Below are 25,182 nucleotides of genomic sequence, written 5' to 3' on the forward strand. Positions count from 1 at the left end.
CTTAGGGGTCACAGTAGTAGAGACATGGAAGATTTCAAACGTTCAGAGAAACCTCAGCAGGTGAAGTTACGGGGCTGGTGCCCCTGGGAAGCAAGGACAGCCGAGCTGGCCCGGCCCGAGGGGCACGCAGAGGAGCGGCCGTTACCCGGGAGCAGGCCTCTTCTGGGGCAGGCGGCTGGGCAGCTGCGGCGGCAGCGGCGGCGGGGCTTTGCTGGGCGGGAGCCCGGGCTGCGCCGGCTTGCTCTGCTGGCTCAAGGCCTCCAGCACACTGGGCGTTTTTGCTACTGGAGGGGGCGGCGTGGGAGCCAGGGGGTCTGCGGAGAGAGGAAAGAACAGAAACGCGGAGGGTCACACTTCAGGCGCCCCCTCCCAGCCTTCTCACCCGAGGCTCTTGCGGTAAGGGCTTCCTTTTTCCTTCCCCTACCTACCTCATAAGGAAAAAACCTACTTTCATTGACGATTTTCGGAAAACAGTGCTGGCGGGGAGTCTTTCCGAGCCTCAGGTTGGGACTAAAATGCCTCTATGAGCCTGGGAGTATTTTCTCAGCTAGAACCCGCTGTGGGTTTCCGCCCTCCACGGGGACCTGGAGAAGCGGCAGCAGGAGGCCCGGCCTGGGTCTGGCGCCGGTCCCGCCCCGGGGCCCCACCCATGCTGCTGGCCGGGCCCCACCCATGCCGCTGGCCGGTCTGAGGAAAGGCTGCGAAGAACTAGCTGGAAAGGCTCCCGGTCCGCGAGGGGGCAGCGGGACGAGCTGTATCACTCTCTACGTTTCACAGGAGGAGGCCGCTGCTCTCCCCAAGCGCACGGGCCAGTGAGGCAGGGAGCCCCGCCTCGAGGCCACGCCTCCTCCCCGTCTCCCCGGCCAACAGCAGCCCTCCCCTCAACGTCCGGCGTTCGTGTCCCGCGGTCGCGGCGGGGGGCGGTGACCTGCCCCGGACCTGGACGCTGATACCCATGGACCCGGCAGCCCCTCTCTCCCAGGGCAGCGGGCGCAGGGAGCCGGCTGACCAGGGAGGGGTCGGCTTAACCCTTCTTTCCTTTTGCCATTCTTCTCTCCCTTCTCGGCTTTAAAGGGAAAGTCAAAAGGCAGACTCTAGCATGCAGAGGTACAGCCCCCGGGACGCCAGACTGCGAGTGCGAAAGTGGGCTTCTGAGACCCGCTGGATGCCCCCCGCCCCAGCGTCCCGAAGACCCCGTGCCCGCTCCGCCTCCAGTGCGCGTACGACACCGACCGCAGCCAGGGCTGGGCTTCTCCCCCCTTAATTCGGGGTAAGGAAACCGGGGGAACCAGGGAAAACCCTCAGCGCCCTCAAAGCACCCCTGAGCCCGCGATGCCAGAGCCCCTCCCTCCTACAGCGTCCAGACCTCGGCCCCCCCTCCAGTCGACCCCCCACCAACCTCGCAGCTGGAAAAAAGCCCCTCCCCTCCCCCGGGTGCTGAGACTCTCACAGACATGTGACACTGAAGGGCAGAGCACAGACCAGATTATAATCCACAGGAACACAGCCCAGCATCGAGAACCACCCAAAGGCCAAAGGCAGCCCCGGGGCCAATGTGTGAGAGACAGAAATGCTGCTGAAGTGCTCGGGAGACAGAGCAGGAGAGTGAAGGGCCCCCGTGGGGTGTGAGGCAGACAGGAGTCCGCCGCTGGGGGGCAGCGGCCGCAGGGCTGGGGCCACAGAAGAGCCACAGGCCCCCAGGCAGCGCCGGGCAGCCGGCAGCGGCAGCGAGTGGCTGCCGAGAGACCCCCCCAGCCATCCAGCTGCATAAAGCCCAACAGCGAGAAAGGAAAAAGGAAAAAAACGTACTGGTAGATGTCACGCGGAGAGGGGGCAGCGGTGGATGGACAGCTGGCGGATCTGACGAAGATCGCTGCCGGCTTACACTGTCCACACTTACAGAGTTTGTCTTCCACAGGGCGTTAGCTGAGGAGGCTGGCTGAACTGCACACGCACGCACATGCACACACACGCACGTGCACACGCAGGCATGCACACGCACGCACACGCACGAGCACAGAACAAAAACAGAAACAGAACACTGCATTATTGATCCTCTCCCCTATAAAATGGTACACATGACCCTTCCAGAATAACATTAAGGCCACAAATAGGACGTTGATTTTAAAAAAATTCTTGTTTCTGGTATCTGGAAGACAGATACCAATACACACCGAACCAGCGATGCTCCGGGGAAAATTCCCAGTTGGTCTTCTCAGTCTTACCAATTTTATTTCTCAAATTTAAACACTGTTTGAAGTGGGAAATGATGACCACAGTGAGCCTCCTGAGCACTGCACTCGGGGACAGGACGTCTGCTTGTCTCTACCCATCTCAGTCCTCCCTGTGGGGTCACCACCTCGCACAGGGGGGCACCTGTCCTCAGAGCACGTGGAGAGAAGGCTGCAAATCAAAGACACCTGGTGAGGGGCACACGTTTCTGGCTGAAAGTCAGCTCAGGTGGCACACCAGGGAGATGGCACTGTCCTGGCCACACCCTTCCTCTGCCCACAAAGCTCCTCCTCAGGGAGCAGCATCTGCTCAGGGCACAGGCATGACTGTGTCCGAGGCTGGGCCTGGAGATGGAAGCAGGCCACACCCGCACAGGGCCCACCCGGGGTCAGAGGGAGCCTTCACACGTCTGCCGTGGACAACGTCCTCCTCCATGCAGGGCCCGAGAACATCAATCCCGTCCTGCTTGTTGTGTGGGGACTCCTCGTGGATCGAGCGTGGAACAGACGGAGAACAAAGGTACCCTTTGGGGGGCTGGCAGGGATGAAGGGTAATCTCCGTCACCAAAGGAAGAGACAGAGCTAACGGTGGGAGTGGCAGAAAGAAATGGGGGGAAAAAACCCCAAACTTTCTCATCCTAAGATTTTAAGAAAACAAGAAATAGAGGTGAACAGCTTTCTATTCCTCTTATATGGCCCAACAGAGCAAAATAAAATCTTTCCTAACATGGCACACACAGTCAGTAAAAGTCACCAATGGGGTGGAGATAAACACAGGCACTGGGATCTGGGGGGAGGCAACGAGACGCACCCACAAGGCCCCAGCCACCGCAGCGGCCCCCGCCTGCCCGGGCCCCTCGCAGCTGGGGGACGTGACCTCCTTCCTTGCTGAGGGACCTCCCGGTCAGGCCTGGGTGCCCTGGACGAACGGACCCTGTGGGCGGTGACGGGCGGGTTTCAGGGGTCTGCCCCGTGCAGCGTGGGTCCGCTCCTAAGGCGTGTGGCTCGGTGACCCAGACAGGAGGCTCATTAGCCTTCTCTGCCTCCCTGAGCACTGGGGGCAGAGCCGTGTGGGAGGGTCTGCAATACACTCAGAGCAGCTGGGGGGCGGCGGTGGGCACAGCCACCCCACACTGTGAGCACAGACCCCACAGGACGGCAGATGTGCGCACTCCTCCCTCCCGGGGCTCGCAGCACCACGGTCACGCGCCTACACGCCTCTGCCGGAGAGCAGCTCCCGCGCAAATGCAACTTGGGATTTACTTTTGGGACCACCATCGGCCTACAGCAGCCGTGGGCCCAGACATCACGCCCCATGGAGGCTCCTGCCCCCGGTCCCCTGGGAAGCCCTCTGGAGGCCCCAGCCCAGAGCTGGCCTGGCTACTTGCGGGACCTGCTTCAGGGAGCATCATGGCCAGTGGGCCTTCAGTGCTGGGCAAATCACTAAACCTCTGGGGGCTTAAGTTTCCATTTTTATAAAAACAAGAAACAGCATCTGTTGAGTCAAACTCACTGTGCTGCGACTGAGGTTAGCACAGGAAGCTTTGGCACTTAAGGCGCTGGTAGGACCCTCGGGGACTATTTCGTATTTTTAGTTAGGCTGAGCACCGTTTCCCAAATTAGCATCTCTTTATCCTTCATTTCATGGGGATCACAGAGATAGGAAATAATCGGATGCCACAAGCTGGCCGAGTACAGGTCGGAGAAAGATAAAAAGGGAAAGAATGAAGGCAAAGGGAGTGGTAGAGAGGGGCGGACCGCAAAGAGAAAAGGACCAGGAAAAAGGTCTGCAGGAAAACATCCAGGGACCAGCAGCAGGTGCTGACCCCTCCATCTCAGGCCTACCCTGGTGGCGTCCCTGCATCCCTCGAGTCACACGTGCCACACCCCTGCCCAGAACGAGAATGGAGTCAAGACACTCTACCACCATCCCAAGAATGACGGAGTCCTTTTAAGAAGCAAACAACGTAAGTACAAAACAAAGGACCCCAAATGAAAAAACATGTCCTGAAGCTGGCCCACACAAAGCAACTACAGCTTCCCCAAAGCAAAATCCCAACGACACCGCTCGTGCATCCAGGGGCCGCCAACAGCTCAGTACCTTTGGCAACGTTCCGCGGGGGCAGCGGGGGAGCACTGGCGGCGCTGGGGGCCGCGGGCTGGGCGGGCGGTGGGCTGCTGCTCAGGATGGCTCCGTACGTCTCGTTCTGCAAGATGCTGGGCACGAAGCTCCTCTGCTTGTCCTTGGCCAGGCTGGCGGCGTCTCTGGCCAGAGATGCGGCGTTGGACTGCAGCTGGCTGGAGCCCAGCTGGTAGAAGCTGACGGGCCGGTCTTCTCGCCGACTGGGACTGGGCTGCGGGGGTAGTGGGCGGAGGTGTGTGAAATACAGACGCGCTGACCTCTTGGGCACAGTGACTGACGTACTGGGTACAGCCTCAGGTACAGCAGTCTAACACCTGGGCACGGTGCATTTTTACTGTCACATGACAGCCGCAAAACCCAAAACTCACTCTTACCATGTCCCTTAACGGAAACACACACACGAAAAAAAGCCATGATTTACAAAAACTTACAATTCTTCATTCTGTGAAGAATTTAAAATATAAGCTGTTTCACCTTGACCATCCAGTTACCTCAGCCTAGCTCTGTATTTCACTGAGTGTCCCCTCCGTAAACACCCCTCTCTGATGGCAGAACAGTGCAGCTGCTCTAGGCACGCACGGCCACAGCGGATCCCCAACCGCCATACGGCTAATTCGGGGGAGATCAACGTCTTCTTCCCGTAGGAACTGGAACTCTTAAGAGTCCTCTAACTCAGGGGTCAGCAAATCACGGCCCATGGGGCCACAACCCGCTCTTATAAAGTCTTATTAGACAGCAGCCACGCCCATCACATCATTTGCATATTGTCTGTGGCTGCCGTCAAGCCACCCTGGCAGAGCTAAGGAGTTGCAACAAAGCCTAAAACATTTATTCTCTGGCCCTTTACGAGTCTGCTGACCCCTACTCCACCTGAAAGCCATGTGCATGGAACCATGGAATTAATTAGATGGAACTTGTATTTCAAAGTCAGCTTCGTTATAATAGCTGTGATCTTGAGCAAATTAACCTTCCTGATCCTATTTCTCATCTGATAAGTGGGGCTAACTTTATTCTTTTATTTTTATTTTTTGGTCTCGCCATGCGGCATGCGGGATTCTCAGTTCCCCGACCACGGACTGAACCTGGGCCCTTGGCAATGAGGGTGTGGAGTCCTAACCACTGGACCGCCAGGGAATTCCCCAGTGGGTCTGACTTTAACTGCCAGCACTGTGCCCGGAGCTTAGCAGGTATCAGTATCGGCAGTCACCACCTCCTCCCCTCACGGGACCGCCCGCCCGCCCGCCTGGCCAAGGCTCTGGCCAACCAACGGCTCACGCCCAGCTCCAGTACGAGGAGCTCAGTGGCCAGTGGCTCTTCATACACAGTTTAAATTCCAACAAAGCCCATGGCTGTGCAAACCACCACCCGCCGCTCTCTGCTGAAGGGGTGGGGACGAGTGTCAGCGCCGCTGCCGGGCTTTCACTGGGTCCACGGCACCTGCCGAGTCACTGCCTGCACAACCCCGGGAATGGGACGTGTGCCTGACCAAGAGGCACTCGCTCCAGGGCAGGTGTTTCAAACCTTCTCCCCTTGTAAAGGCAACTCTAGCGTGAAATAGCCAGCTCCCCTCACTTTGATGCCGTTTTACAGCTAACTCGGAAATTTCTTATTCCAAGAAACCGTAAGTACGGATACTAACTGCTCCATAAACCGGGATAGTCCAACAGGTTTCGGAAATGCCATATATAAATAATCAGACATCAATACACATCAGGACATTAAAATCCTACAGTAAAAATTAAAACGTTACACCCGGCTTTCCCACTAATTTCACAGCAGCTAGGCGTATGGGCTTTGGAGTCAGTCTTCCTGGGTCTGACTCTGAGCCCGTGTGAAGGTGGCAGCCTTCCAGGGGTGCCCTCAAGTGCACAAGACAGAGAGCGTCATGAGGAGAGGCTGGGCCAGGAGGCAAGAGCCCCAGGTTGGTCTCCAAATACTGGCTTCCCTGTGGCCAAGACATCCCCTCTCTTGAGGCCTGAATGACCCCATCTAATAAAGGAATGAGTTGGACCCAATGATCTCTAAGGGTCAGTGACTTCAGCGAAGGTTTTTTTTTTTTTTTTTTTTTTTCTTTGTGGTACACGGGCCTCTCACTGATGCGGCCTCTCCCGTTGCGGAGCACAGGCTCCGGACGCGCGGGCCCAGCGGCCATGGCCCACGGGCCCAGCCGCTCCGCGGCATGTGGGATCCTCCCGGGGTGGGTCACGAACCCGCGTCCCCTGCATCGGCAGGCGGACTCCCAACCACTGCGCCACCAGGGAAGCCCCAGCGAAGGTTTTAAAGATCAACTAGGTGAACACGGTCACTGCTTCTGGGGGAAGCTGGCTCTTTATCACATTATCCACAGAGAGAGAGCTCCCTCTAAAATCCCCCAAAATCCAAGGCTCTCTGTATCTTTCCTTCGTATCAGAAGGCGAGAAGCTGCCTCTGATTACATAGTTATTGTTCGTTCATAGTCACGTCTGTAGGAGCTGGGAGACAGGAGGCAGTTATGGGAAGGGTAAAACCACAAACCTACTGAGATCACTGGAAGCAAAAAGTAACCCGTATTTCGCTTTCTGCAAACAGCTCTCTACCCTAACTACAGGCCAGGACCCACGCCGCTCTGAAGGCCTGATCGGGACACTCTCAGCGCTCCACAAGCTGGCACAGACCTGCAGCTTCTCATCCACGTCGTCATCGCTCTCATCCAGGTCTTCATGGAGCAGCCGCCATTCATACTCGACGTGAACGTGAGAATTAAACCTTCCAGATAAGGCTTGGGTCAGCTGAGAACAACAAAGCACTGTCGGTGACGCTGTTCAAATACTCGGCCTTGTAAAGCGGGTGTCCACCAAGATGGCCAAGAGGTAGCGGGCAGGGAGCCTGCACCCCAGTATGAGGCTGGCTTATACAATTCGCTGCGTCTCAGGTCAAGCCCCCACACTCCCTAATCCACAGATAACCTTGAAGCTCAACCCCGACCACCCCCATTTAGCGCTCTGTAAGCTGCGAAGTTGCAGCACGCAGCCAGGGGGTTGAGATCTAAAGGGTGACGGTCAGCCTGCCGGTACCCACAACTGCACGCGGGAGCATCTCAATCTGAGGAGAAGGAACGTGTCCACTAACTGTTAACCCCGCTTTTCCTGACCAGCACGAGGGAATGAAGCCCTGCAGAAAATGACGTGAATGACCAGCTTCTCAATTCTCTCCAGGAAGGTAGACAGCTGGTTCCATTCTAGGTGCACAGGAGAGAAGTTAATCCATGAGATAAATGGGCGCCTTAGCACATTAGGGTCTGACTTTTCTCCAAAGCCAGAGAGCAGCCATGTGGTCTTGGGCGACTTACTTAACCCTTCCGTACCTGTCTCCTCATCTGTAAAATGGGGTAACAGTAGTTACCTATTAATTAATGCTTTACGGTAATTATCAAGATTAAATGAGTTATTGGACATGAAGTGCTTAGGATAATACCTGTTAGCAGTCCTACAGCTCTGCAGCACCGACTGTTAATGGCGCCACGGACTGAGCACTTACTCTGTGCCCACTGCTCTGCAGAGTTCAACAACGATTCCCCCCAAAAACCTGCGAACTGGTATGCCTGAGCCCCCTTCACACACAAGGCAATGGCGGAGAGAGAGCTGGCATGACCTTCCCAAGCTGCAGCGGTGGAGCCCCCTGTAAACCCGGCCTGACCCAGAGGGGCCTCAGCTCCACTCACCCCAGACGAAGCCAGGGCCGCCGTCAACATGCGCCACCAGCACATACTGACTCGTGTTCCGAGTGTCACCATAGTGGGGGATGGTCACCTCCTCTCTAAGGGGCCCCAGGACACTTTCTCCGAGCCGTCCCCTCTAGGCCACTGGGATCTGCTCAGGACCCTCCTGCAGGCTCCGAGAGAGCCCTCCCCAGGGAGCGGCGTCCCCAACCCCACCCTGTCCGTGCCGGGTGGTGGGACACTCACCAGCTCCTCACAGCGCTCGTGCCTGAGGCGCTTGGCGATGTCCAGCGGCGTCTCTCCTGACTCGTTAGCTAAGAGGCGGGAGAACGAACAGACGTGTTATGGCAAAAGCAAGCAGAGGTCTGACACTGAGAGGCAATTAAAGAGAACCCGGCGAAGCAGCACCAAACGGAACTGAGCACGACTCACGAAGCCCAGCTAGTTCGCCCCAGTCGGTGCTGAACTGTCCTGAAATCGTACAGAACCGCAGCAGTGTGCAGTCAGTAAGGTTTTATAAGACAAGGTCTGAGCTAATCTAATGAAGATAAAACCACTGAAGTAGCCAACCAGTGGAAATAAATATCCAAGGTACAAGTTGTTGAATAAAGCAGTTCACGGTAATTCTCTAAGCAAAAGCACTGTTCATCTAGTTCCAGGCATCTGACTGTAGAAGACCTTACACCTCCTTTTAAGCAGTCTGAAGATTTGGAATTGTGTATTTTCTTCTAAATGAGCCTCAGTCAATGAGATTTGATGATTAATTAAAAAAGAAAAAAACCCAACTTGGCTCGCAAGCAGGCATGTGCCTTCTTTCTGCTCGTTGCTCTCTGTTTAACAGTTCTTCAAAAGCTCCACCTCAGGACAGCATCACAGCCGGACACTCTCGGGCTAGACTGTGCCTGGCCAGCTACAGGTCAGGGTCCCACAGGGGAGGGAGGGATGAAGGCCAAGCAGACGTGGGTCCCTCGTGGAGGAGGCTTGGTGCCAGTGAACGGAGGGGCAGTGAACAGTGACTCTCACCAGTAAACATGCCCACCCAGAGCCAGTGAGGGGCTCAGCATGATCCCAGGTGGGGGTCAGGAACAGGAGGGCGAGATGCCCAAACCTGGTCCAGGTCACCTGGGTACCAGCGACAGCTGCAGGGCCATCCTCTGCCTCTCAGAAAATGCCTGCACATGACGGCAAGCCTACAAGACAGCAGAGGGAAACTGCTGATGAGCACGAGACCACAGCAGGCTTGCAGGGCGGGACTGACTCCCCGGCTCTGCCCAGAGCCCCGCACCAGGACTGCACGGGGCGGCGCGGGGAGGCTCACCGATGCCGATGGAGGCCTTGCCCCGCAGCAGCAGCTTCAGGCACTCGGCGCTGTCGGTCAGGCAGCAGTAATGCAGGGCCGTGCTGCCCTTGCCCGTCTGTTTGTCCAGGTTCCCACTGGCAAGGACGGGAACAGAGAAAGAGAACAGTGAGGCACAGGCCAGAGGACTGGGGCTGCCCGGGCAGGGACTCTCAGCTCGGCCAGGGTGGCTTGAACGCAGCCACAGACAATATGCAAACGATGGGCATGGCTGCTTTCCTTCCCCGGGAGAGGAAGCCAGAACTCGGGTTCACGGAGGGCAGGGTTTCTCTCAGTCCTCCTCCGGGGTGGGGGGCCCACAGCACCAGCCCTGCCTGTGGGCAGGAGGAGGCCTTGGCTTAAGGACATCGGGGAATAAACAACAGTGGCAGAGCCCGCCAGAAACGGAGCAAGGCACCTGTGCGCACCTGAGCGGGGGCACGGGCAGGTGAACCTGGCATCCCTCCCGCTTCACTGGCAGTGCCCGTCTGGGCCTTAGGAAGCCTGCGTGACTTGCCCAGTCTGTCCCACACAAAAGGACGGGGTGAGCTTCTCTCATCTTACTAACAACACTCTTGCCAGGAAGGGGAAAAGCCGCTCTTCCAAAGTTCGGAGTCCCCAGGCTCCTCTGAGCTGCCCTGAAAACAGGCTATGGGGGAACCGTGAGGAGACCACAAAGATTCTTCCAACACAAAACAAAACCAGGAGATCCCAGGACAAGCCACTCACCCCACTGGTGGAGGTGGCCCTGGGCCTGTTCGGAGCTGGACAGACATGTGGGAACAGGAGCGTGCCCATCAGGAGGTGATGCCCGCAGCTCCCATCAGCAGGAAACCAGCCACACTTACTCCTTCCTCCCGCCCTCCCTTTCTTTTTTAAAGCAGCTACGTTTTCAGTGTGAAAAAGGAGCCTCGCTTCTGATCTCCCCTCTACTCCTGCTGTCCTCCTCCCATTCTGGAAGAAAAGAAACCAGGATTCCGCTTCTCCTGCCCCCGAGAATTGGCACTGAGGGGGATGGTACCGCTCAGCTGCTCACGGAGCTGGCCCCTGCCACGCTGCTGGCGCGGGGACAGCATTCGGGCTCCCTCAGAGGACAGCTTCCCCCAGGCATCCAGAGAACTCCCGGCTCCCGGGGGAGGAGCTGCCTCCCAAGCTCCTCTACCTCTGGCCATTTCTTCTTCTGAAGACAGCCGGGAACGGCAGAAGATACAAAATGCAAAAAATCTCTCCTTGCTTCTGCACTTTGGGATCTTCTATTCCATCTGAAGCCAATTCCTGTGGCTTTTAACCAGCACCGCCCCCTCCAGCAGCCACCCACCCACCCACGCCAGGCTCAGGCAGTCAGGATGCTCCTTGCCGGGGCTTCACCACTGGCCTTCAGCTGCCAGGGAGGCCCCACACCAAGCGAGGCAGAACGCACCAAATGGGACTGCTGGGGCCAGGGACGCCGTCTGCGCATGTCCTCTCTAAAGTCAACTTCTAATTAAAAATAACAGCTTTTCCAACCACGCAGAAAGCCCACCACCCTGAGTTGCGGTTTACAACGTCAGCTCGGCCAGCGGCTGGAGGAGGATCTCTGCTTCCTGCTTCCCTCCCGCTCTGCTCAGGGGGCCCCGCCTGGACCTCGTGGGACCCGCACCTCACGGCACAAGCAAAGGGGTGGTCGTGGGGGCCACAGACAGAGGCTGCTTTCCCGGGGCTCGGAATTCAGCAGGGCTATCGACGGGGCGTCTCCCTGAGTCCCAGACACTAGAGGCGGGACCTCACAGACCCCGGGAGGGGGCTTTATTAGGATTGCATCCGAACACTCCACACCTGGCAGCACTGTCCCTGTCCCATGATTCCTCTTCAGACCCAGGGAAATTCCAGCATCTTGGCCACACAACTAAAGCAATGGGGCAACCCCTGGCTCCATTCTCAGAAACACCAAGGAACGAAATCAAACACCTTCCCTGATTTTAGAGCACCTACCTGTTCTGAACTAGAAAGTCTACAATGTGAAGAGAAGTCCGGTCCACGGATCTGACAGCCAGGTGGAGGGCAGTTTCATCTGGCTCCTGAAGACCAAGCAGAAACATCCCAGAATTCCAAGGGGAGCATTCAATTCTGTGTCCCACATGAGAAAAATTGTGTATTTCTCTTCCAAAAGCCTCTAAATCTTTCCTTTGAAAAACGTTACCTCTAAGATACCAAGGGCACCTTTAATCTCCACGGCAAACTCTGCCCCTGGGAACCTGCGTTTAGAGACTGGCCCTATTCCTCCTTACTCCACGGGAAATAATGAGGAATTCAGGGGTTTCATGGCAAAGTCCTCTCGATCTTTCTGCCCTCATCCCTGCCTCTCAACATGAGGTATTGCCTGTAAGAGGGGTGTCCATTCAGGCTCCAGGAAGGTTCCCCGGGCTCTTAAACCTGCTCCCTGGGTAAATATAAATGTATGTCTTAAATGCCGGGTTCAATTTTTTCATTCTATACTTAGAGATAACGCCATCAATGCTAATACCTGGACTGCCTTCAGTTGCTACTAAATGGCACATGACTACCCCTGCCTCTTCTGAAGGAAGTTCTGGCCGGTGGGAGAGAAGAGTCACGAATGAAGGCTGTTTCAGGTAGGTGGGTGGGAGGGAGCTGGAGGCCAAGGGGAGATCCAGGTAACGGGGAATGTGGGGCAGAGGGAGACAACGGGCCACCCCCTCCTCCTCCCCGGCTGCAGCACAGCTCTGAGCTGAGCATACGCGGCCCTGGGAACCCTGGCTGCAGTTCCCTGTCTTACTCTCAAACACTGGACATTACGGTTCCATACAACGTGCTCAGCTGCTAAGGGTGACCCAGTCCCGTGCGCCTTTATTCTGAGGGTAAGGAGGGTCCAGGGGGCTGTGAGTGTGCGTCCACGAGGGTTAGGAGGGTCCGGGGGGCTGTGAGTGTGCGTCCACGAGGGTTAGGAGGGTCCGGGGGGCTGTGAGTGTGCGTCCAAGGGCACACCCACGGAAGAGAATTAGGCCACACTGGCCGTAACACTGGTGGTTTCCTGCGGACGGATCCCAACGGTGAGACCCCACCCTCTTGGCCCAGTTCCCCCAGGGAGGAGGGCAAGGGGAGCAGGCTGGACAGCGGTGCACCAGGCCCGGTCCAAGCTCTCCTTCCCGGCGTGGCCTCGGGAGCTGCAGCCGAGGCCTGGCTGAGGCGCTAATGCGGCTCTCGGATGACAGAAGGAGGCGCTTAGGCCTCTGAGAAGACGCTCCTTCCCCTGGGGATGGACCTTCCTTCCAGAGCTGCCATTACAGGTCTGGTTTAAGAATCACCCACTAATTTCCTCCCCCAGGACCCACTGCCTCTTCTTTCAGAGTCACACGACTTTGTCAGCATTTCTGCTGACACTGCCTTGCCACTCCCCACCCTCTCACCCTTTCTTTTCTGTTTTTACAGGTCTTTCCTTACATGTCCATTGGCCAGTGGGATTTTTTCTGTAAGATCCACACCATCAGCGTATGCTTGGAGTAATCCAAAAATATCTCTTGCTTTGACAGCCTCACAAAGGCTGTGAAGTTTTGCCGCGTTATCCGCGTGTCTTTTCCTTGCGTACTTCCTCTCAATGTACTTGGCAGTAATGTAGTCCTTTCTTGCATTCCTGAAATCAAACATAATTGCCTCGTAAATGATTAAGGGCCTCTATTCAAACAGATCCCAACACCCACTCATCTATAACTACTTAAAAAAAAATCCCGTCCCACCCTCCTCGTAATAAGCAGTACTGGCAGAAAGACGGGAAGCGGGAAACGGGCGCCGTGTGGCTCCCCCTCGGCACCTGCGTTCGCTCAGCCTCCAGGCACTTTCAAGAGGCCAGAAACCCTCCAGCTGCCAAGACAAGTGGAATCAAGGGCCGGGTCTAAGGGCTAAGGGGCCAGGTCGCGGGGCTGGCAGCCCTCATGGGAAGCCTGTCTTCCTGTTTGCGGGCACCGTGCCTAGCAGACAGGCTCACCACACACCTGACGAACCAAACGACTGTCCATCTTCGCGGTCTATTTCCTGGCCTTCATGCGGCCTTGTGTGTGCAGACCCCGCCTCTCCAAGGAGCTCGGAGTGCCAGCAACTCCAGGGGAGCCAAAGAAGCCCGGGCTCAAATCCCGCCCCACCACAGACTGACGTGCAAGTATGTGGCCTCAAGTCTTCTTATCTGTGCAAATGCACACGGCCTGTGAGAAGGGAATGAGCTGACACGTTTGCTGCACTCACGGCAGGTCCTTAGGGCCTCGGAAAGTACCGATGACCTTGAAAGACAGACAGCAAGAAAAACAGCAGCTCCTGGTCCAGAGGACGCAGCATTTTGCTCCAAGGACTCTAACATACAGCAGCAGCAATAATAAGAAATGGAGACACGATTTTTGAGGGACAGTAAACACTAATTACTTCACGTGACAATCAAGTCAGAAGTGCCAAGAAACGACCCAGTGTCCATCAGCTGAGGAACAGATGTCCATACAATGCAATACGACTCAGCCACAAAAGGAAGGAAGCACTGACACAGCCCATGATGTGGACGAACCCTGAAAACGTTAAGTTACATGAAAGAAGCCAAACACTGAAGACCACACACTGTGTGATCCCAATTACTGAAATGCCCAGAACAGGCACACCTGCAGACAGGTACGCAGTTGCCCAGGGCTGGGAGAGCGAGGGGAGAGAGTCGGGGATGGCCAACAGGTATGGGGGTTCGTTCTGGGGTGATACAAACGTTCGAAAATCGCTTGTGGTGATGGATGCTCAGCTGTGAATATACTGAAAGTCGGCAAATTGTCCATTAAATGGGTGAATTGTATGGTATGTGAGTTACAGTTCAACAAAGCTCTTAAAAAAAATGTCAGGGAAAACCAAATTCCAAATACAAAAACCTGACTTTAGCCAATAGAGCTACCAGGGATATAGGAAGAATGACACGAGAGGACTGAGCCCCCTGCTTCTTCTGTCCCCTCTTTCTGGAAAGTGCGAGGTACACTGAGATTTCACAAGGTCAGGCAGGGGAGGCTGAACTAGAAGAAGGGGCCTGGGTTCCTTCCCCCCCACCCCCCGCAGGCTGGTGGTCAGCTCTGAGAGCGCACAGTCACTCGGGCCTGGCTCTCGGTCACACGGCCGGATCCCAGCCCAGCTCCAGGCTCCCCCACCCCCACCCCCGGTGACCTCTGTATCGTGAGCACAGCTGCTTGCAGGATTAGATGAGATGCCACACTGAGGCCTTTAGCCCAGGGTTTCGGATGTAATTACTGTGGCAGCACAGAATGAAGAGGGGCTGGTGGTGGCCCAGGCGGGTGGGACCCACCAGCTCTTCTCTGCTGGGGCACCGCTCACTCCCACCCTGCCACCAGGGCTGCACCCACCACACCTGCTTCTACTACCGTCAGGGGCCCAGCCCCCCACGTCAACCCACCAGGCTTCGGGAGTGGGCAGGTCAACTCCAGGCTCCCCAGGGTGGCAAACACCACTCCGACTGCCCCACCCGATGAATCCACTGCCTGGGTGTTTCTAAATGCAGCCTCATGTGAACCGTGCTGGTGGACTTCACACATCACCCCACACGTGGACAGCTGCTGCGGGCTTACAGGTTACATTGAGATGTGCTGTCCATCTGACCCTCACAACAGTGCTGTGACTGTGAGCCCGTCCCCTCCAGCAGCCGGACAGCTCTCGGGGCTGCCCTGCTTTGCTGGACTGAGCTCTCCTTCCAGGGGCTCCCAGCCAGCGTGCCGCTCAGCCTGCTGCCTGGTTCCCGTCTGGGGTTGACAACTGACAACCTGTCTGATGAAACTCTATGGGTCCCTTCTGATGGGCAGTGGGGCTGGACATGTGTCAAGGTTTAGGCGGCTCCAGTAATCACTGTGGGACAGTCAGGAAGGGGCTAGAGATGAACTGGACCCTTTACTTTTTAAATGTATTATCCACTTGTCCAGGGCTCTGGGTCTCGTCTCCTGAAGGTCGTCCCTCCACAAGCTCAGGTACAGGTCTGTTCTGGGCAACACCACGCCCCATGGTTTCGTGGAGGGAGTTCACTCTGCCGGAGCGATTCCCCCACCCCCTCTTTTTTTGGGAAAGGCTAAGGTTTTTGGAGAAAAGGCAATGAACTTAATGTAAGAATGCATTTGGCATTCGTGTTCAGAGAGAGGGGCTTCTTATACTCCCGAAGGACAGGGCGTGCACGAGGGCCCTAAGTCACAGGAGAGAAACACTCCTGTGGCCTCTGGGAGCAGACACAAACCTGGCTGCTCCCCCTTCCCGCCTACGTGTATCTCTCAACACCCCCCAAATCCATCTGAGGATTCACAGGCCACGAGATGGTCTTTGGCTTCCCTTTCAACAAATTTATCTGCAGATGGTGTGTTGCTCTGAGATAAAGCCAGATTTAATCTGGAAGTAAAATACTAGCTTATTTAAGTAGCCACAGAGCTAGGACTTCACCTCTGACCCGTTGATTCATTATATATGTATTTCCCACCACAAGCAACACATTGTGGTGGGAGATACAAAAACGAGTAAGACACAATGTATTAGAAAAATATGTGTAAATACCTCGGTACAACGTAAAGTGGGATGAGCTGCTTTAAAACAGAACTGAGAGCTACAGGAGCACAGGAGCCCAGTGACTGATTTCAGCTGAGGAGGTATCAACATAGGTGGCATTTTGCCATCACATTGGTCATCTGCTCTCATTTTGGAAAAATAAGAGGGGGAGGAGTAAACGTCCTTTTCATTTGTGCCAAGGCTGGGGGGCGGGGAGGGGCCCCAATGCAGACGCCACGTTTATATCCAAGAGTCCCAAGCAGACGGTATTCATTTTTTTAGAATCATCTTGCCCCACAGTAAACAAATGATCTGCTTTTATAAAGTGCCCCTGGTACTTGGAAGAAATGAGTTACCATATGCTTTGTTCAAAGTTGATCAGTATTACAGCATTTCGGGAGACCAGTCCCTTCACCGCGAGAGCAGGTGTCCGTTAGACAGTAAGTAAAGTGCCGCAGTGGGCCGCGATGTTTCCTGTCCTAAACAGATCTTCTCGTATCCCAGGAAGAGTCAGCTCTCCTTGGGGTAACTCTCCAACTGACACCTGCCCCGAGAGGACCCTAACTTTTCAGGGCGTGTGGAATCAGCTCCCGGCATGTGTGCTGCCCCACTGCCCACGCCCACGGTGAGCAAGCAGGGCTGCCGACACCAACCCGGCACAAGATGCGTGACCGCTTCACCCCTTCGCACGTCCCAGCGACTCTGCGAGGTGGCGACGGCTGTACCTGTTTCTCTTAGAGGAAAAGGGCTCAGAGAGGTTGACGAACCTACCCAGGTGCCACGATCGGGAAGGATGCAGCTTTCTGTGTCCCGCGCTGCCTCTCCAGGTCTGGGTAAGGATACAGACTTGGAACTCGGATCTTCATCAAGAAAGGACCATCACTTTATAGGCCCTGTGCCTGGAATCTAACGTCGCACCTCGTCCAATCTCAAGGAAACGCTTCCCCACTGACACTTGCTCCAGGGCCCGGATGTGACCTGACTGTCACCCAGCACCAACGCACACGCGCTCACCTCAGACGCCGACACCTGCGAGGGTGTGGAACGCACACAGTACCTGCTCCTCCCTTTAGTTTGTCTAAGCTCCTTCACCGTATTAAGTCACCTCACCCAAGCGCAGAAGAGCACAGATCCCGTGAGCTCAGCTTCCAAAGACCGGCGCCCACAAGATGTTCCTGCCAAGGGCCGGGAACCACACCTCTCTGCAACGCTCTCCCAGCCTCTGGTCCTCCCTGTCCTTGCCGAGCCCCAGGGGGAGCCCTGCCAGCACTTCTACCTCAGGCTGCTCCCAGGGAAGGGCTGTCTCGGTGAATGAACCTCCTCCTCTCCCTCATCACCTGTTTCTCACTTGGCCTCCCCTGTCCACAGCGGGCCAGCTGGACGCCTGATGAGGCACGAAAGCTTCTTGATCAGGTTTTGTGTCCAAAGTAAAACAGAAACAAAGAAAAGCTTTTTGAAGGAAACAACACGCTCGACATTTGCACTGGGAAAGAGAACGGGACATAATCATGTATCTAGGACAACGGACCCTCCGCGCGGCTCAGAATTCACACTGAGAGAAGGCAGGTGGGAGAGCGACTCCCCTGCCCTGAGACAGAAGCAAGGTGGTGCCCACACACCACCAGCAGGGGGCGCCACTCAGGACTCCCTTCGCCCCAGCCCACCGGCAAATCCGCTTTCCTCCGGCTCCTAAGAAAAGCTGCCAAACCAAGTTTCTACTTGGACATCCAAAAAGGTTCAAGTGACTTTATAAACAACATAGGCTGATTTCTTCCCTAAAGAAGCAACAATCGATGCACCCAAGCTTGTTTATTCCCCTGCCTCGGGGCAGGGGGTGGGGGGTGGGGCCCGGGGACAAGGCTAACCTTTGCTCAGAAAGCAAGAACAGCCAGCCCCATACTTACATGTCACTGCTCGGGTTGGGTTTGATCGAGTCCTCAGCTGGAAGGCAACACTCCATAATCTCATTGAAGCCTGCATTCCCAATATTCTTGGCAAGCTGCAAAAACAAAAGTCTATTTCAGGGTTCTCAATTATTAATACCTTCCACTGCTACACATGACTCACACAGTTGATTTATTTAATGGTCACTAAGAAACAGAGCAATAAAGTGGTTTGCCTTTAATGAAGCTGGACAAAACCCAAACCCCAAAGGTACCCATAAAACTAGAGATAAGAAACAGCATGCCTCTTACAGAGGAGTGTTCTCATAAAACGTCCCCTAGATAGAATGCCTCCACGGACAGGGAGAAGCAGTAACTCGGCCCAGCTCGAGTTTCTTTCCCTTCTCCCCACCCCCCAAAAAGAATCTGTGCTCGCTCCAACTGAAACAGATCTAACAGCCTTTACTTGCACCAGTGAGGGGGTGGCTCATACAGCAGAGAGGGTGCTGGGCCAGGAAGCCAAGATTCGGGTTCAAATTGTGGTCCTATTTCCTGGCTTTGTGACCACAGGCAAGGCAGTTTACCCGAGCTTCAATTTCTTTTTAAATTAATTAATTTATTTTTGGCTGTGTTGGGTCTTCGCTTCTGCGCGAGGGCTTTCTCCAGTCGCGGTGAGCTGGGGGCCACTCTTCATTGCGGTGGGCGGGCCTCTCGCTGTCGCGGCCTCTCGTTGCGGAGCACAGGCTCCAGACGCGCAGGCTCAGTAGTTGTGGCTCACGGGCCCAGCTGCTCTGCGGCATGTGGGATCCTCCCAGACCAGGGCTTGAACCCGTGTCCCCCGCATTAGCAGGCGTACTCTCAACCACTGTGCCACCAGGGAAGCCCCGAGCTTCAATTTTTTAATAATAAAATGCAGATACCTACCTACCTACCTTGCCAGGTTGTAATAATGATAAAATGAGATAATTTCTGTAAAAGCATTCAATAAACTAGAGCGCTAAAAGTGTATCTGTTCCAATGTAAGGTCCTCACTTGCCGATCAACCTTCTGACTCGTCAGAAATGAGCAGGTTTTCACCAGGGCTCACTGATACAGTGGGCACTGTGCTGGACGCGGCAGGTACAAGATAAACGCCGGCCGCCCTGGCACGCTCCTGAAGGGATGTGCGGATCTGGAGTGACCAGGATCCTTAAGAGCGCGGATTTCATCCCAACCCCAGCACCCAGCTCAGCACCTGACCGAGATCGGACCCTTCAATATCTAACGAAACAAAGAAACCGAATGGAAGCACCGGGCCCAGTGCTTTGGAGAGAACAGACATTTTCACTTCCACGTTGAAAACGATGCCGTGGGAGCAGCGACACTTCTGGTGCTTCTGCCCTCGGTGAGTCATGTGGACACAGGCTGAGTGGGACTCTCTGCGAGGAAAGGCTGAGCCCCAGTGGCCTCTTCTCGCTCCAGGGGGACCGGATGGAGCAACAGCCAAAGGGATGTGGGTCAGACAGGGCCGAACTTCCTGGTGGCAGGTAAGAGGGGATCTCGAGGGAGGCCAAAGGACAAGGGAAACACGCAGTCAGCCTGATAATCGGGTGGGGAGCCTTCCTAACTCTTCCCTGTCCTTGACAAGTGAACAGAGCTTCCGGGTGCCCCGAGCCCCACGCTCTCAGCAGCCCTGCCTTGGGTCCTCGGTCCTCAGCCCTGGCCCCGGGGCCTCAAGGCGACGTCAGGTGGCAAAGCCCCAGGCTGCCTCACTGCACTTTCCTGGAGACGGGGCTGCCCGTCAGGGTGGTGCAGAGCAGGGGGCCCGGCGTACCATGAAGCCAACGCCCCGACGATTTCGGGGGCGCCTGGTGCCAGATCCAGGCTGAACCTCGGCGTCGGGGCCCCGGTTTAGAGCCAGGCCCACGCTAAAGGCCCCACCGTTCAGTGCAACGTGGACGCCATCCCGCACCCAAACCTCGTTATCTGCAGGGCAGTGACAGGACAAGCCACAGCACCTGCCCCTGGGAGCCTCCCGGTCTGCAAGGAGGAGGATCCCCTGGAATCCGAAAGCTGCTCCCCTTCTGCTTGGGCTTGGCTGGCTTACTAGGGGACAGCTGGTGCAGGGAGCCACCACGGCCGTGCGTCACACTCGTCGAACGCGGAGAAATATGCCGCCTCACAGCTTCACCAGCCTCCAGCGAATAGTTCAGCCTGCAGAGAACCCTCTGGAACCATCAACAAAAGCAAAGCACTTGCAGATGGAGGCTGCAGGGTCAGGTCAAGAAAATGTGCGGTCCAGCAGGCCGCGCGGGCAGGAGCCTAGGCAGCAGGAGGGCTGGTTAAACAGCCCGGACACACACGCCCTCCACTCCCAGAGCCCCATCCCCGGCATGTGGGGCTGCACCGAGGCTGACGGGGGGACCTGGGGTGTTCAGGTGCTGCGTCCTCAGGGAAGCGAGCCCCAGGACACACGCGGAGCCCCGGGCCGGGCACACGGGCCTGCTCCAAGGGGCTCGGTCTAACGAGACAGAGGTGAACGAAAACGAAAAAGAAGGGCACCGTGATACGGGCTGGACTGAGTGCTACGGAGACGGCCAGGGGCCGGCAGCAGAGCAGGGACCTGGTCTAGACACCCGCTCTCCCACAGCCCGAATTTGCACGAAAGCCTGTGTGCATCTCCCTCACTGCACAACGCGCCCTGTGCACGGGGACCTGGAGTCACACATGCCTGGAGACCCGCAGCACCAACCCTTGAGGGGCCCGCTGAGCCAGAAAAAGGCCATAGGTTTTCTCTAGAAACTGTTTCCAGAGTTCGGGGTGAGGATGGGGAACCTCCTGCACCCTGTTTTCATGTTTCCAGGTGGAGGGTCACCAGTTCCTGTGACATTCTGTCTTCCTCTGTTTTTACGCACCCGGAGGAAAGAAGCGGACAGTGAGAGAGACGACGTCCCTGCCCGAGGGGCTCAGAAGAACGGGCACCCACAGGAGGCAGCATGTGGTGGGTGTGCCGCTCTGCCCGTGCCTGGGGCTCGGCTGCCACCACACGTGTGAACCAGATCGCCGATTCCGCTGTTTTCAACCATAAATCAGACCTTTGCTCTCTCAAGCGGTTCGAAACGCATGTAGGGAAATGGGGTGTTAGCTACTGGGCCCCTCAGGCCCCAGGAGGCTGGAAGGCTTGGAGCACACGGCACATCTTTAATATACAGGTGGGTAAAAACGCCCGGGGCAGTGAAGGAACCTGACCCTGGCAGGCGAGCTAAGAGACAGCTGTGAGCCCTGGACTGCTGCCTCCAAAGACCGGAGCACGAAAAAATACCCTGTGGTGCGCAAAGAGAGCTGTGTGTCGTGCTTCACCTGCGCCTCTAGAAATTCTGCTTTTGGTCTATTTGACAAAGTATATAATATGCTCCTTAGTAAGTGGTACAAGTCTAACTATACATCACATACATGTATATGTTTGGGTGCTCAATTTTTTCTGGTAGGGTTTGTGGTTAAAAAAAGTTTAGAGTTGTGATTTAAGAACAAAGACTAGAACACAGGCTCCGGCCTCCCTTTTAAAATGGGGTTCTTGTTTAGGTTAGATAAGACAAAGGACCTGGGACAATGCCTGAAGCATAACAGTCACTCAATAAACGGTACCTGGTTCTACACTGCTTGCTGCCCTCTGCAGCCCGAGTGGCTTCATTTCGGACCCCGGTGAAACCGCAGTACGATCTGTGAGGAAGCTCTTGGTTTCTGAGGGCTCTCCTCCCCACCCCCCCTCTCGGATCCAGCTGTCGGCTGGTCTGCTTTATATTTAACAGCTGGTTAACAACTTCATGAGGAGGCAGGAGAAAGTCATAAAATAGGCCCGAGTCAGTAATATGTGCTCCTGGGGGTTTCTGACCCTATTCTTTGATGGAAGGAGGTTTTTAAATTACTGACTCAAATTCAATTCCATAATACTGAAATTTCCTTTACTAATTTCACTTACGATGTGGGACTGATCATATGATACCAGGACCCTCTTACCGACAATACTGTTTTACATAGCACCTGAAAATCAGAACTGAAATCGTAATCTTCTATGTTAAGGAGGAACTTTATCTTTTTAAAATTTATGCTTATCAGGAGGTTTTCTGAAAGCAGATTGGCTTTAAAATCTAAGGATCTTAGGCTGGTGCATGCTAGAGTAGTTAAAATGGTACAGCTGCCCTGAACTCCAATCAAATTAATACTGCAATTACCCCAGTTTCTTTCCACCGAGTAAAAAGTGATTCTAGAAGCAGGAGGCAAAGGGAAGGAAAGATGACTGCTGACCAGCCACCTTCACGGATGCTGCTGAAACCGACTCGGTTGACATGGGAATCAAGCATGCTTTGAAACAAAAACAAATTAAGAAGGAAATGGTGAAACCGCCACGACATATCATCAGGGGAAACTGTTTACAAACCCCAGGCCAGAAAATACTTTATGGAATTAAGCAAAAGACTTCTGTCATGAGGACCACGGTGAGACCGTATGGGGGGACAGGAGCTGCACTTTACAGGGTGGGTGAGCATCTGTCTGTTTAGAACACAGTGCCAGCCAGGAAATGAAAATCCCTGCTCGTGTATCTGCTGTCTCCATCAGGCCGTGCAAAAACCCCTCTCCTGTCACAGCACATCCACGTGTGTGGCTCTGTGACTCTGTTCTGGAAAGCAGCCCTATCCGGGCTGCAGCCTCGGACACGACAGCAAGTTATCTTCCAGTTCACCCTCATATCTCTTTAATAGGGTACAAGGGGTCTAATTAACATGTGCTGCCCAAGAAAACGTATTCTGATGAACACACCAGCCCAAGACCCTGACACCACTGCTCTGTGAACCTGAAAGGTTCACAAACAGAGCAGTCAACCCGGGTGGGGTCTCCCTGCAGATTCACACATTAGGACACGCAGATGATTTTTCTGGAAGGATTTTGTTCAGATCATCTTGGAGGAGAAGGTAACAACGATAATAATAATAGCTAATACTTCATAGTTCTCACTATGTGCTGGATGTAATTCTAAACACACACACACACAGTGTGTGTGTCAAGCCTTCAGGAGATCTTTTGTTCAGGCATCTGACTAAGCAAAACAAAAGAACCAGGCGCTCTAAAAAGGCTCGACACTCTCATGCTTTACAAATGGTACTAACGACACCTGACACACACCCTCCACCTATTGCTTAACAAGCAGCTGAGGAATAAGGGTCTGGAGGTGGTGTCATGCCCGCAGTACCAGGGTTGGGGTGAGAGGGGGAGACGTCTGCCTCCTGTGAGTGGCCAGACAGGCGAGTTCAGGGGCAAAGAGAGGGTGGGAATAAATCCCACGTGATTCAGGTCTCTGCCCTTTGTTTTTCTGATAACCACTCAGGAAAAGAGGCTTAGATAAGGGAGCGTTTAAAGCTATGGCAGAGATTAGACATCAGAAACATCTGCAGATCTTAGTTAAGCAGCCTCTTCCTGATTTCTCCATAATGGCTGACAGTTGGTCAAACTTTGAACGCCTAGGAGAATATACAGACAGATACAGACGGAGGCTCCAGGAGAAGACACAAAGCTCTGAGCCTGGGATCAGAAGCCAGCTCATCTTTTCATCGAAATGGAGACATTCTCCTTCCAACCGTCTCTGGCGTTCCTCTCTGCAGTAGGCAGTAGTCTCAGGCAGATCGTCAGTTAAGTTTCTGAGACACGTGTAAGCAGGTATAACAGATATGCCAGGATCAGGCTCCTCCCAGCTTGCACAAGCCAGCTGTTAGACAGCCGTTATTAAAAATTACATGATATAAACTCGTGATCAAAGAAACCATACTAGGGAAGTCCCTGGCGGTCCAGCGGTTAGGACTCCCCGCTGCCACTGCCGGGGCCCAGGGGTCAATCCCTGATCGGGGAACTGAGATCCCATAAGCTGCCTGGTGCATCCTCAGAAAAAACAAACAGAAAGACTATACTAAAAACAAAGTAATACTCAATGCATCACTTCCTAACTATTTTACTGTGCTGTTTTTGAAGTTGTATTTGTGCGGCAAACTTACTACATAATGTGTGCGGTCTTTCCCACCGCACATTCAGTTATCCACACTGCGGCCTGCAAATGGCCACGGTGGGAGCATTTACATCATGTGCCTGGGACTACAAAGCCGGGCTTTTTTCCCCCCCAGAGGGCTGGCGGTTAGACATTTGTCAGGCATGAGGATGGGGCATGAGGAGGGATGGTAGTGATGTTTAAATGCTCTCCACAGGGAGAGTCCTCAAGGGTTGAGAGTGTGAGCTCTGGAATCAGATTAAAGAGGCCTCCACCCCAGATCTGGTGCTTTGATAACTACATAACCTTGGGCTTGTTAAAACATTCTAAGCCTCAGTTCCTCTTTTGTAAAATGGGGATAATACACCAGGGCCACAGGGCTGGAGTGAAGAGCAAAATGACCTAGGACAAAGCGCTGCGCAAAGTGCCTGAGGAGCGCCTCGTACAGAATCAACAATTATTACTTCAGCATAAACCACTTAACACTTCCAATGTTTTTAAAAAAACCCACCAGGGCAGTACAGCCACTGCAGGCAGTAGTTTACCAGGCCTCACTGAGAAGTAATTTATGTGTCTCTGAAAATATACCGTGAGAATTTCAAATCTATGCCATCGCCAATTACCCAGGATACCGCCTGCACACACACAGCTCTATGATGGAGGCTGTATGTGTTATGACATTAAAAATAACTGTAGTGTGTAACCAAGAATACACTGCTTGGGTCCCGCCAAGGCTAGCTTAGCTGTAAACCCGAAGTAATCAGTGATGCTACTAAAACTGGGCTACCAGAATCCACTCCAGTTTCTCCCAGCTTTGTCTCCCAAGACCGTAAACGAACTCCTTGGAAGGACAGGAAGGATTCGACAAGACAGTTCTAAATGCATTACAAGTTCAGACACGTTGGATCCAGGATAGTCATCGGTACGACTTACGGCCCTGAGAGATCTACTGACCATGGTAATCGATTTTCTGCCAAGACTACTGCTCTTGACATTAAAATCCATGGCAATCAATATCCACTTAATAGTCACTGTCCAATGCTCAGCCACCTCAAGAAACAATTTCAAACACTACCTTCTAATCGGCAGTCATAGACTTTGAAAACAGTCCGAAGAGCTCATGTTTTAGGCGCCCCAAAGCACCGCCCATGTGTGATATGCTTGTTCCTCAGTGGAGCCAGTCTCAACGCTCTGAAAGTCACTTTACAGGAAATGCTTCAACCCCCTAATACACTGCATGGCTTATGTGTTATCACCCAACCAACAATGAAACACCTTTTTCTTTAGAAACAAAGGCAGTAGAAGCAAATACCAGTATCTCTCCCAAAAG

General features: G+C 54.5%; 1 protein-coding gene across 6 annotated transcripts in view; it reads right to left on the reverse strand.

Moving 5' to 3' along the window:
• Nucleotides 1-25,182, reverse strand: part of ASAP2 (ArfGAP with SH3 domain, ankyrin repeat and PH domain 2) — a 157,106-nt gene that overhangs the window by 6,735 nt on the left and 125,189 nt on the right. For 3 of the 6 annotated variants that reach the window (XM_060169311.1, XM_060169310.1, XM_060169309.1), the window contains 9 exons: nucleotides 17,861-17,955; nucleotides 12,846-13,035; nucleotides 11,379-11,464; nucleotides 9,390-9,505; nucleotides 8,318-8,385; nucleotides 7,029-7,142; nucleotides 4,333-4,585; nucleotides 1,810-1,944; nucleotides 146-314 (listed from right to left, as the gene is read on the reverse strand). In XM_060169311.1, the coding sequence (XP_060025294.1) occupies nucleotides 146-314; nucleotides 1,810-1,944; nucleotides 4,333-4,585; nucleotides 7,029-7,142; nucleotides 8,318-8,385; nucleotides 9,390-9,505; nucleotides 11,379-11,464; nucleotides 12,846-13,035; nucleotides 17,861-17,955 (1,226 nt within the window). The remainder of the gene's footprint in view (nucleotides 1-145; nucleotides 315-1,809; nucleotides 1,945-4,332; nucleotides 4,586-7,028; nucleotides 7,143-8,317; nucleotides 8,386-9,389; nucleotides 9,506-11,378; nucleotides 11,465-12,845; nucleotides 13,036-17,860; nucleotides 17,956-25,182) is intronic. The other 3 variants (XM_060169315.1, XM_060169313.1, XM_060169312.1) reach the window with 2 other exon arrangements.

The sequence above is a fragment of the Lagenorhynchus albirostris genome, chromosome 13 (assembly GCF_949774975.1).
Source record: "Lagenorhynchus albirostris chromosome 13, mLagAlb1.1, whole genome shotgun sequence".
In the NCBI taxonomy this organism is placed as follows: Eukaryota; Metazoa; Chordata; class Mammalia; order Artiodactyla; family Delphinidae; genus Lagenorhynchus; species Lagenorhynchus albirostris.